This window comes from Pomacea canaliculata, linkage group LG5 (genome assembly GCF_003073045.1).
Source record: "Pomacea canaliculata isolate SZHN2017 linkage group LG5, ASM307304v1, whole genome shotgun sequence".
NCBI classification, from domain to species: domain Eukaryota; kingdom Metazoa; phylum Mollusca; class Gastropoda; order Architaenioglossa; family Ampullariidae; genus Pomacea; species Pomacea canaliculata.
The window spans coordinates 27,022,778-27,035,749 of NC_037594.1; the positions used below are offsets into that span (position 1 = coordinate 27,022,778).

Below are 12,972 nucleotides of genomic sequence, written 5' to 3' on the forward strand. Positions count from 1 at the left end.
AGACTCTGACAACTGCAATCAGTCCCAACCTGGTGATTTCCTGAACATTTTATTTTTTTATATGTTCGGCTGTGTTTTGAGGGCGACAGTCAATCTGCTTTGTGATGTCCAAGCTACTTGAGGCAAACACTACTGATGATGATGATTAAAGGGTCAGGGTGTGTGTTTGCGTGTTTGTTTGTTTGTTTGTTTGTTTGCTTGTTTGTTTGTTTGCTTGCTTGTTTGTTTGCTTGTTTGTTTGCTTGTTTGTTTGTTGTTTGCTTGTTTGTTTGTTTGTTTATTTGCTTGCTTGTTTGTTTGTTTGCTTGTTTGTTTGCTTGTTTGTTTGTTTGTTTGTTTGCTTGTTTGTTTATTTGCTTGCTTGTTTGTTTGTTTGCTTGTTTGTTTGTTTGTTTACTTCTTTGTTTGTTTGTTTGTGCGAAGAAAGAGTCGGACTCACACACACACCTCGAGAACCCAGAAGTGAAACTCTCAAAGTCCACCGGCCAGAACAGCTCCAAGTGTTCCCTCACTCTCGAAACCTCTCAGATCGCGCTTATGAACGCGAGAATCTCGTTCAGCGATGCCAACACCGCGAGAATCTCGTTTAGTGAGGAGGAAATGACTGTCGCTAGAAGACCTCCACGTGCCGACGCAGAAATCCGGAGATAAACCCGCTTTCTACACCTCGCTGCACCCAGAGAAGTCGGTCATTACGGGAACTAATTTCCCTGAAACGACCAGATTCTTGCTCGGTTCAAACTGTCATTTCAATCTCTTTGGAGAAGCTCGATACAAAGTTAGGGCCTGAAACGAGGAGGTTTTTACCGACCACTTCAGACGTCGCGCCGAGCAAAATGTCTGTCTGTCGAGAGCCACCTCGCGAGGGTCGAACTAGGAAGAAGTTCGAGACCTTCAGGATAAGAAGTTTGTATTCCAGAAGTTACGAGAACATCACTTAAAGCTTCATGGAAGGAGGAGGAAAAGGGATGCGTCCCCGTCCCTATAGTCGTGGCACTATGTCAGATGGACAAATATAATATCAGCTTATTATTCTTATTCTTATTCTCATTTAATTAACAAGATGGCTAATTTTGGTTTAGTGGATCAGACACTGGTAGAAAGGCAAGGAGGGATGCAAAGATTCAGTTAAGTAAGCCGCAGTCTGCTGTAGTTTTAAAAAAGTTTCGAGAATGCCTTCCAAAAGTCTAGTTAAGATGCAAAATTCACTCGCCTTGTGTTCAGGGTTCTCCAGACCGTGATGCCGCCAAGTGCAGGTGCGCGCTCTTGCGAAAATAATTGATATTTTGAAAGTGAAAACATCAACAGGGAGCTAGCTCCTGCACGTGCGGTTTGCGTGCGTGTCCATGCGCGAACACGATGAAGTGTGTGTGTATGTGTGTTTGTGAGTGCGCGTAAGTCATGGAGTATGCATAACTGTGGTATGGGTTCCCCTTAGTGAGTTTGCTAATAAATGTGTTTTGATATCCACGCTACTGTAAACTGCAGGGTGCACTAAGACCTCACAACAACACATGAGTCAGGCTTTTTAATATTCAGTAATAAAGACACAATAATCCTGCCATCACGTGCTATATGGAAGATGGGGATGTGCGCAGCTGATGAGGGAGGGATCTCTGTCTGTACACATCTTAAGGTTTGGGGGATGGGGTGATCAAGAGAAAACATATTTTACCTGGCATAAGAATCATAAGACTGTACAAAAACACTCGTAACTGCCTATGCACGTGCACACACTCTCTCACTCACACACACACTCACACACACACTCTCTCACTCACACACACAGAGAGGCCTGCAAGACTTTTAAGAATGTTGGCGTCTGCCTTCTGATTGTTTGCCATTCACGCTCAGCACGTGCGAGCAGTCAGGTGAGAAGAGGAGGTAGGAGGTGAGTGAGTGAAAGAATGTTGTCAGACTGCAGGGAGTTGCAGGCTCCGCATCCAGCAGCACCGGTTCACTGTTGCGCATCACTGCGGTACCAAACACCCGAGTCTATTTATAGACCAAGGCTTCTGACATTCAGTTTGGTGCCAAGCACCCCGGACTGTTTCCTCCACCATCAGTATTGCCATAGACACGGATTTCTGTCATGGACAATGTCGAGAGAGGTTAAGGAAAATCAATGTTCCGAACATTTCCAGGTATGGCCAGCCACCCAGAGAAAACAATGTCAGCGTCTGACCAGAGTGTAGATAAATATGCTGACTGGTCTGTGTCTACTACCTGTCCTTATTGCATCCCCATCCTCTCCACCCTTCCCCTGCACTTAGTGGTAGAAGGTCTTTGAATGTTTTTGTCGATCGAAGCAAAGCAGGAGGCTTGGTGTAAGAGAGACTAATGAAAGCACGATGTCTGTGTTTTGCAGGTTCTGGCTCTGAGGATATTCCAAGATGTCCCTTTCCGACTTGGAGAATGTCAAGAATGAAAGAACCCAAGCTGGCGTTCCTTGTGGTACCTCCAGCTTCCCAGCCACGTGATCAGGATTCGCTTCAGTGATGTTGCAATGTCTTAGCCTGCTGGCACCAAGACGTGAGTGATGAAGGAGAGATTAGTTGTGTGTACACAAGATGTGTCTGGACTCCACAGTGATGCTGCCAAAAGCACAGTTATGTGAGCCGCACTCAAACGCCGCTGGCCTTTGGCCAACGTGACCTCTGACACTACGCCGAGGTGGCTGCTGGAGGTCCAGAAAAATGTCTGCTGGAACCACAGCGGCATATTTTCCCGGAATGGTGACCGGAAATGGTTCGCTGAGCGTGGACTCACACGGTGTGACCATTACTTCCGTCGTCAACGACACCTTGGAGTGGATGGTCAACGTGACTGCCTTTGACCCCTGCGAGGTCATCCTGCGGGACAAGGCCGAGCCCCCACCGGAGTACGGGCTCACCACCACCTGGGCTATCGTGGCCATCCTGGTGCTGGTCCCGCTTTTCACCATCTTCGGCAACACGGTGACCATCCTGGCGGTGCTGGCCGCCCGCAAGATGCGCACGAAGACGAACGCTTTCGTCGTATCTTTGGCCATCGCAGACATGTGCGTGTCGCTGCTGGTCATGCCCTTCGGCATCTACCAGCAGCTGAACAACAAGGTATGGTTGCTAGGCGAAACGGTATGTCGACTGGCCAGTAGCGTAGATGTGATGATGTGCACCGTGTCCATCTTTCACTTGTCCTGCCTGGCCATCGACCGCTATCTGGCCATCTGTCGGCCCTTCCTGCACGAACGCCTGACGGTGCGGGTCATCGTGGCCATGCTCATCTTCTGCTGGGTTACGCCCATCTTCATCTCCTTCCTGCCCATCTTGAACGGGTGGAACCAGATCGGCATTGAGGAGTACCTCCGCTGCGCCTTCCCGGAGGGATCCAACACATGCACCTTCATCGTCAACATCCCCTTCGCCATCATCTGCTCCCTCATCGCCTTCTACGTGCCCGTCATTTTCATGGGCGTGTGCAACGTGAAGATCTACATGGCCGCGCGCAAGCAGGCGTACCAAATCCGGTCGCTAGAGGCTGCTGGGAAGCACAACCACCAGAGTCATCACAAGCGCCGCGCCAAGTTCCACCACGAGGCCAAGGCGGCGAAGACGTTGGGGATCATCATGGGCTGCTTCAGCATTTGTTGGTTCCCTTTCTTCATCATGAACGTCATAGACCCCATAATCGACTACAAAATACCTTACGTCCCCTGGATGATTGCCCTTTGGCTGGGCTACATGAACTCCATGATGAACCCCTTGCTATACTACTTTTTCAACCGTAACTTTAACCAGGCCTTCAAGAACTTGTTTCGATGCAATGTGTGTAAAGGAAGACGCGACTACGACGAGGAATACATCACCGGAAACACCAACGTCTCCGAATGACTCGGGGCCTCGCAGCATGACCTCAACTTGGTAGACAGGTCCAACTCCTACAACCATTCCAACCACTCCAACCACAGACACAGCCATGCCTCCAGCACCTACACGCACCGCAGCAACGACAGCAGCGCACTCGACACCCACGCCCGCCACAACGGCCACAACGGCAGTCAGCAGATGGAATGCATGCGGATGATCAGCAGCGAGACGGAGGAGACTCTGGCTGAACAGGAAGCCTGAATCCTCCGCTCGACAGCTTCCTACGTCCAGGCATGGCGACCACCTCGCACAGTCCTCACAAAATTTAACCCACGACCTTAGAATAGGTGGCGCTGCAGGGTTTAGGGTTCCTCCATTTGTCTTTAAACATCAGCTGATTGGTAAACTTCTATGAAATATTTTGAGACAAAATAAATTCTGAATTACTTGTCCACGTAGTCGACTATTTGCTACTACCTCAGCGCTATGATATAAAATATTTGATTAGCGTGTCCACATAAAATTAGCTTAAAAACTGATTTTTATTTCAAGAAAACACCCATTGCATTTTTTTTTTTTTTTTTGATAGCTAGAGACCCGAACTCCTGTTACAATGACCCTCCAACTCCATTCGTCAAGAGGGCTGTACGCATCTGGTCGTATGAAGCTGTGCTAATATTCTTGTCATTCTATAAAATAGACCAACAAGCAAACAAACAAAAAATAAAACAACAAGCATTCTTTCATTTGAATTTGCTGCTTGTGTGGAGGAATAGGGACAAATGTGTTTGCAGCCAAATTTTAAAGGCAAATTTTCAGACCCAAAATTGAGCTGAGAGCAGAAAACGAACTTAACTGCTTCTTTAACTGCACCACCATTATAAATAAATAAATTTTAACAACAAAGCAATATTAGAGGTATTTGTGTACGAGCATTTACCTACCTAAATATATTTTTATTTACTAATTGTGTTCTTTGTTAGCGCTCCAAGACCAAAACCAGACAAACTTGTGAAGAAAGTTGGTCTGCAAACACATCTGCTCGATCTGCATCTTGCAAAAGATAAGTTTGGACTTAGTTTAAAACTTGTCATTTGCAAACCAAGCCAGCGAACAAACAAGACCATTCACACCTTGCAAACACACAAACACACAAACACACGCGAGCGGCCAAGCAAAGCCGCTGGACCTTGTCTCCCTTGATTCTGGTCATGATGCGAGGACTCCGAATATAATACACATGAACAGACATTTTGTGTATCTTGCCAGATGTAATCACGATCTTGTTTGTGATATAACCCATAACAATATTTTATTAGTACAATGCTCCGTTGAATGTGTGAGGACTACTCAAAACCTGGAAAAAAAGTGCTGAGTTCTTGTCGAATATTTCACTATTTTATTAACAAGTCTGTGATGTCGTTTGACTAGGTGTGATGTGTGCATTTTGTAGACATGACACAACTACTTGTCAGTGCACTTGCGATTCTGGCTCTGCTTTTGATGAAGAATGTTCACTGATGGACGATGATGGATGTTTCACGATGAAATATGATCTTGTGCATTAGCCGTGCTAAAAGTGACAACATTAATTGATATTATATCACTTTGGCGGCTCAAGTTATTACTTTTGCTCCATTTTCTCCCGATAACTTGATCCCAGTGTGGGTTATAAAATATCAAATATCATTTCCGAAGCGCCATGAACCATTTATATTTATTTGGGATGAGAGCAAAGTTATTGCCACAACTTTGTTCTCCTGACAGAAGATGTGGCCTTCTCACTGCCTGCACACTCACTGTGTTTACATTAATTAGACAAACATCTTTGTTAGTTTCTATTAAACACACCTTGTAACTGTGAACACTCGTATAATACAAACATGGTGGGCAGAGGGTAGATGATCAGTAACCATTCAGTCTTTTGTACCCGGAGAAGCGAATTTACATGAAGCTCATCTCGTACACAATAAACAAATTTTTTAAAATAAAATTATTCTGAATATAATAATAAAAATAATTATTAAACTGTCCCTGCTAATGCTTCATAATAGCATAAAGCTTGGTTTTCGAATAAAGTTCAAGGGGTTAGAGGTGGTAAGGTGCTCATTCTCACCTAATCATTTTGCTCACAAATTAGTTTCGGAAAAAAATACTTCAATCTTGTTTAAATGTTCGGTGGATTTCAAATCATAATTTTTCTTGTACTTGTTCAAAAATAAACAAAACTGATTAATAAAAGGCTGTTTGACCGAATACTCACACAGATGCCATTTTGAGGGTCGTATACTACAGTTTACATTGAGTCTGAACTCTACTCATCAAATGGAATACCTATACCTGTAAATGAATCTCAGTAAGTCTCATATTGAGACAAGTCCATTCATCTTCAACTACAAGGTAATGTTACTTAAGTCAGTGTTGTTCTGCAAGAATACCCAAGTACAAACAGGTCGCAACTATATTAAAACAAATGGTTGACACTCAAAGTAGTTACATCGAAATATTTACCGATACGAGCTAGATATCTTGGTAAGTAGATAAACAAATTGTTTACTTGACTGGCCTTTCAAAAGATGATCAAAATTTACATTGGGAGAAACAGTTCCAGAGAAAAAAAAAAACCTATTCTTGTTTCATTATGTCAGTCCCGTTGTTTCGTCCACAGAAGTACATGTGGACCTGTCGGAACTGTATTCATGAGTGTAATGTACATCTGTGATCAATGTTTATGCAGTGTGCGTCCGTTTAAACGAAAAATTACAAAATATGTGTAGATACGAGTTGTAAGATATTTTTTGACAAAACTTCTAAGCGATGTCTGATACAGTTTCTGAAGGTTGATGCTAATCGTTCTCGACATTTGCTTTCGTCTGCTTGGTGTTGACATGACTGCCCTTCAAAGGCCGCATAATAATCTGACTTACCTGCCTATGGTCTACAAAGTAAATATGATCAAAGTCACCTTTTCATTCAGTTTTTACTAACGTGTTTTGATCATCTGAGTTTGTTTTCAATAATCCATTCCATGTCAAACGACATTGTCTGTAGCCTTGTCATTGTAATCATCTGAGCGTGCGAGTGTTCTTGTTTTGTTCTGTTTCTTTTGGCTTTTTTTAATTTTCGAACGAAAGAAAGGAAGAGAAACATCAATGACGGAAGAAAGAGAAGCATAAAAATTGAATGAGAGAGGATTGACAGAACGATGGCAGACGAGAAGGTTGATAAAATAATAAAGTGAATGATGATCGGAGCAAAGAAATAAAACATATTACATTATTTTTTCATATGAATTCACTTGTGACTGTTCACATGACTATTGTATACTGTTACAGGTTTTGTTACAGTCAATGTGTGCTAACAAGTATAAATGATTAGTAGACAAATCAACATGATACTCATACTTATACAAACTAACAATACTGTGTCAATCTTTGAGGTATATAGATGTCTGGCAAATGTCCTCAGCAGTCAGAAACCAAAATAATATCAACCAAAATATTTACTTAGTTTTGTTGTTGTTGTTGTTGCTGCTGCTAAGACATTTTACTGACATCTTCAACGCATTAATATTATTTTTCCCCAAGGAAATAATTTTTTATAGTCTTGTTTCTAAAGCGTTACCTCCCTTGCTTTTTCTACTCACAGACTTACTTACCCTTTGCAACATTTTGATGACAACCCAAGGCGATGTTAATGTAGTCTATAGCAGCGATAAAAACCTTTTATCAACATGGTTTGTCTGTCACTGCATTGCAGATACCAAGAGAAGTTTTTTTAAATTGTTTTTTCAAGACCTACCCTGGCGCTTATAAATATGTTTACAGTTGTTGACACATCCCACGCTGCATTGTGTTTCACCTCATTTGTTATTGAGTGATAAGTGGCCAATAAAAAGTCACTTGGTGGACACTGGTGTGTGAATAGTTGTATTTAAACTTTGCATTGCTAGAGGAGAGAGAGAGAGAGGAGAATGGAGAATATAAATTACATTTCAATTTAGAAAAAGAAGTTTCTAATGGTAAAACTTGAGTATACTATGATATGAACCATTGATATGAAATAACTTTTTCATTACAATATTGACAGATTTGGAGAGGTTTGATACACGTGTGCGGATGAACTGGTTTTCAGATGCCCTCACGAACACTAGCTATGAAAATTATCATATTTTTTCACTAAACAATTTCGAAGAGTCACTGTAAACATGATTATGAATTCGAAACATTCTATTCGTAAGATTTCTTCGTCCATTCGTCAAAGTTTTCATTCATTCGTTCCTTTGCTTCTTCGCCTATTCTCTTTCTTTGTGTTTTCTTTCCTTTTTTTCGTTTTTTTTTCCCTCTTGCTTCTATCAATGAGACTGAAAAAATTGTTCTCAGGCTTCATCTGTTGTTAATACATTTCTCTTTCTCTCTCTTTCTCACATGCGCAAGAGCAGCCGGTCAGGATTATCTCCCACTGCGGATTCTTCTCTCACTTCTATCTCTGAGAGTCTCTAATAAGCTTCTTAAGGCTCCATTCACAAAACATGTCTTTGCATTTTTTTTAGAGTACATCCTCCTTTACTCGAATTTTTCTGGGTGTGTAGTTAGAAGTCCATGCCACGATGTGACAGATGCTTTTCATTGAGTCCGAGCTCTGTAAGCTGTGAACTTTTACAACTTCTTGTTCCAACTTTGTGGGTGGAAGAAATGCGTCGATAAAAGATGTCGGGAAATGTTATTTTAATCCACTTTCTTTTGACTGAGGCGCTCATTTATAAACTACAAATCTTTTGAAAGCGGTAAAAGAAAATCTCAGAGTTTATCAATTATTAAAGGTAAGAAACGGCGTTTGGTCGTTTTATTTTTATAGACATGACAGAAAGCACTTGACACACCGAGAAGCAACCACATCCCAGTTGCTACATCAAAAATTTTTTATCTTTTTTCTCAAAATTCAAAATAAGTGGTAGAGCGACAGTTAGCCGAGAACACCATTCTGAAGAATAGTCATCATAGACAACGATGTCTCTCCGACAGTTCCAGCAAATCGAGTTTTATTAAAAAATAATCAAGATGTAGATATCGTAAATAACCTGGAGACATGCTTCTGACAGTAAGTAATTCAGTTTTCATTTCAATTGTTAAATAAACCGCTTCATCGATGGTTCAACTATGTATAATTAACTTCTTGTTCGGTATTATCGTCTTTAAACCGGATCCACAGATTTTGGAGGAACAGTTTTAATCAATATTGATGGCAAGCAATATAAATTTGTTAATTTTAATGCACTTTAGGGCTTGATGCAAACGTGTGTATACAAGCAATGGCTGAAGACAATGTTTTCCTGGCTCTTCTGATGCTAATGATGTCTGTGGGAAAGACCACTCAACAGGGGAGCGCAGCCAGGGCGGAAGATAACTCCGAGAGGTTAGCATGTATTATCGTTCCAGTAGATGCGAATTTTGATGAACATTTAAAACTGATTTGCGTTGCAGAAACCATTTTGTGTGACCGTTAGTTAACTGATGGAGCACTTTGCACTGTCGACGACAGCCACAAAACTCGATTCCGTGGTCGACGACGTCTGCGCCACTAATGGAGGGCGGAAGTGCTTTGTCCGAGGGTGTGTCCTGCATCAGGGGTAGGGTGTTGACAGACTCGGCCATCGCCACCTTATTTGTGTGTGTGTGTGTGCTTTGGTGGCTGTTATGGTTGTTTCCATCCATGTCGGTAAATATTCAGACTAAAAAAATGAAGTGCAATCAGAACTAACATGCAAAACAAAACGCAAGTCAAGAGTTGACTACAGGGAAATACTGCTAGTTTCAGCCGAAAGACAGACAAAAAAAAAAAATAGCTCTTACACGGAAACATTTCCATTCTCTTCTAAAGGAAAAAAGCCAAGAAACTTCTGTCAAATGGAAAAAAATAATGATAGACAACGTGATATTTAATTGCGCAGAATCAAGGTAATGAAGGAGCAAGCTCAGCACTCAAGCAGAAGACATGGACAGAATGCGAAGGACAGAAGGAAAAACAACCATACAGACAAGCAATAAAAGACAACATGTTAGACACAAAGAACAACCAAGGAACAAACAGTAAGTTTGGAAATAGTGTCTTAAATCTGCAGAGAAGACGAGCTATCGGACTAGTTAACTGCTTTTGCGTTAATCCAATAAAAAATAAAAAAAAAAACCACACACACACACACATTCAGTATATCACTACAAAAGTAACATATTCGCAGAATATCGGAATTCCATGAAATCTCTGCTTGTACCGACATTTCTTGTGACAAAGGTATGTGTTATGGGATGAGAATCCATGATGGTGTAATGACTGAGTGGTTTGTTGGCTGCTGTTCAAAGCCAGATTATGTTTTCCAAGTGAATGGTGGCCTTAAGTTGTGGAGATACACTCCTACAAACATCATCCTCCCGCCAGCACAAAGGCAGTAAAGAGATCCCACACACACACAGCAGCCTCTTTCACCTCAACACCTTGTCACACCCGATGAACAACTCGTACAAAGATGAATGAACGATAAAAACAATTTATTTATGGCATCTGTGAGGACGAGAGAGCACTGGTGTCATCAGAAGCTGGCCTGACAGTCGAGCAACATGATGAAAACAATATTGAGACCTGGCACACTCTCACTGAACCTAATAAGAGTGTAACTCAAGAAGTATTGTTTCGATGAAAAATGTTTAAATCCTCCTTCAAAAGAAACCGACCTAAAAGTAATGTCCGAAAGACAGAGAATAGTGTCAAAGACAGGGCTAAAAATCAAAGAGGACAGTGTTAATGAATATGAAAGTTAAGAGATGATACAGTTACCTATAATCAGAAGAATCACAAAGAACGTATATAGAGAGAGAATGAGAGAGAGAGAGAGAGAGAGAGAGAGAGAGAGAGAGAGAAAACAGTGAATGGAAATACAAAATAGAGAAGGAAAGAATGATAAAGTCAAAGAAGGCAAAAATCAATGTCAAAAATATTTTGTAGCATCAAAGGTTAAAGTTCCAGTTAATGTTCATGATGGCACAGTAAGTGAAACTAGAGTTTTCAAGTTTGTGTTTAAAATGAAAAGTTGACTGACTGATGCTAGATGTCCACTTTTTTCGGAGTGAAACATCTTACAGTTGAGTAGCCAAGCACAGCAGACACAAAGTGAGAAGAGAGAACCTCAGGCACTGGCGACTCCTCAGGTTCAGTTGCCAAAGAGATAACTCTGCAAGGTGCATTGTTGTCAAGGAAACACGGTCATGCTGATCCAGTAGGAGACAAATATAGATCTCTGCTCAGACCAGGTGAAATCCGAACTCAAAACCCGAGTAACTCCGTGCATCCTAAAGTGTGAGGCAGTGAGAGTTATCTTTCTTGTTGTCGGACGCAAGACTTCCGCCGCAAAATGTTCTCTGGAGAGTCAGACACAGGGGGTGTTGGGGGTCTGCAGGCAGACAGGCTTTAGAGAGAGAAGTCAAGTTTCTGTTGGTGCGTTTGCATGTGCGTGCGTGTATCAATGTTTACCTGTATTTTGTCCTGAAACACCTGCATGCCGTCTGTGAGGGTCATGCCCCGGGAGTGAACAAGCTTGTATGTGTGCTTGCTTATCTTTTGGTTTCTTTGGTGGTTCTGCAATGTGTGGATCATGTGCAGTGCACGTGGACAGTGTCTGTGTGTTAGTGAGGACGAGAGAGCAAGTGAGAAACACGGTTGTGTGTATGTACGTGCGTGTGTATGTGGAGGAAATTTACGGAGGAGTATAACCTACAGTGCGTCTGTAACTATGAGTATGAGTGTGATCGGAATTTGTGGAATAAGTGGCAACCAACCATCATCACGTGAAATTCCTCGTGTTCTATCACCTGGTGAATAAATGAATTCCTATTATTCTTATTATAGGGCCTGACGAGGGTAAGAGTAGTCACCCTAACTAAGCGGTTCTGTTATTACGATTTTTTTTTCAAAACACAACAAATACAGTTTTTCTTATATGTAATATCAAACTATTCCTTGGTCAAAAAATGTTGATACGTTTTTATCTTGCAGAGAGCAAGCACATAAAGTAAATTTGGAAAATGTCAGTAAAAAGGCAATTTAGTGAACAAGTTTTAACCAAGGAAGTAAAGAAGTTCGTAAGCAATAAGATGCATGGAGGCAAAAATTTACGTTTGTCTGCAAGTGTGTACGATTACAAGTTTAAAATGTAGAGATGCTTACATAGGTATTAACCTTTATATTCACATATACAACTTTAGGACAGAAGTTTATAATGAAGGTGACTTCCAGATGTTTCCTTTGCACGGGTAAATTTACGATAAAAGTTTTTTATTGTTTGTCCCAGTTTCACTTCAAAACAGCACAAAATAGTAAGTGCACTTATGAACTTTATAATACTAAAACTAATGGGTTTGTGAACTGACTGTGAACTAATACAGAGCAAAACAACTTCAGGCAAAACAGGAAACTCCCGGTTGGGGAAGTACGATGTACTTTCTGTGGTGTGAAGATAAACAACACCAGAAGCAGCTGCTAATATGATCGGGAAGCTCTGGAAAAATTTCTCTTGAGCTCTTCAGCTACAGTCTTCCTTTCCGGTTGTTTACAAGACCTTTTGCAAGGTTAATTGTATGGCAGCTGAGATCCCCGGATGTGTACTGAAGTACAATGAGATAGAAACATTAGTCATATACCTTCAGGGTGGTATTGATTAGAGTTAATTTATTAGTCTGCTTGTCTTCTTCATCTAAGAGATTTATGACAGTCTTCATCTTTACTGTTTGTTCTCTGATTCCTCGTTGTGCCTTCTATGTTTGTGTTTTATTACTTGTTTACAGGGTGTCTATCCTTTTGTCTTTAGTAGTCTGCCCGTGGCTGAGAGAGCTCGATATAAATGACACTTTAATAATGATGATGATGATAATAATGATGATGTTGATGGAGGCACTACTGGACATGTAATACAATTAAAAACATTAACAAAATAGGCAATACAACACATCTTAAAATGAGAAAAAAATAATCTAACGTGTAGTAATACAATTCAATTCAATTTTTAGAAATACATTATCTATGATACTATTAACAAGATGTTTGTTATAAGCAAGAATATTTTGCACAGTAATAT

The 12,972-nt window shown here is 41.1% G+C and overlaps 1 protein-coding gene across 1 annotated transcript in view; it reads left to right on the top strand.

Annotated features, from left to right (window-relative positions):
- Positions 1-7,760, top strand: part of LOC112564049 (5-hydroxytryptamine receptor 4-like) — a 55,852-nt gene extending 48,092 nt beyond the window's left edge. Inside the window, exon 3 of the mRNA XM_025238614.1 lies at positions 2,369-7,760. Coding sequence (XP_025094399.1) covers positions 2,697-3,872 — 1,176 coding nt within the window. The 5' untranslated portion in view covers positions 2,369-2,696 and the 3' untranslated portion in view covers positions 3,873-7,760. The remainder of the gene's footprint in view (positions 1-2,368) is intronic.
- Positions 7,761-12,972: the final 5,212 nt, after the last annotated feature.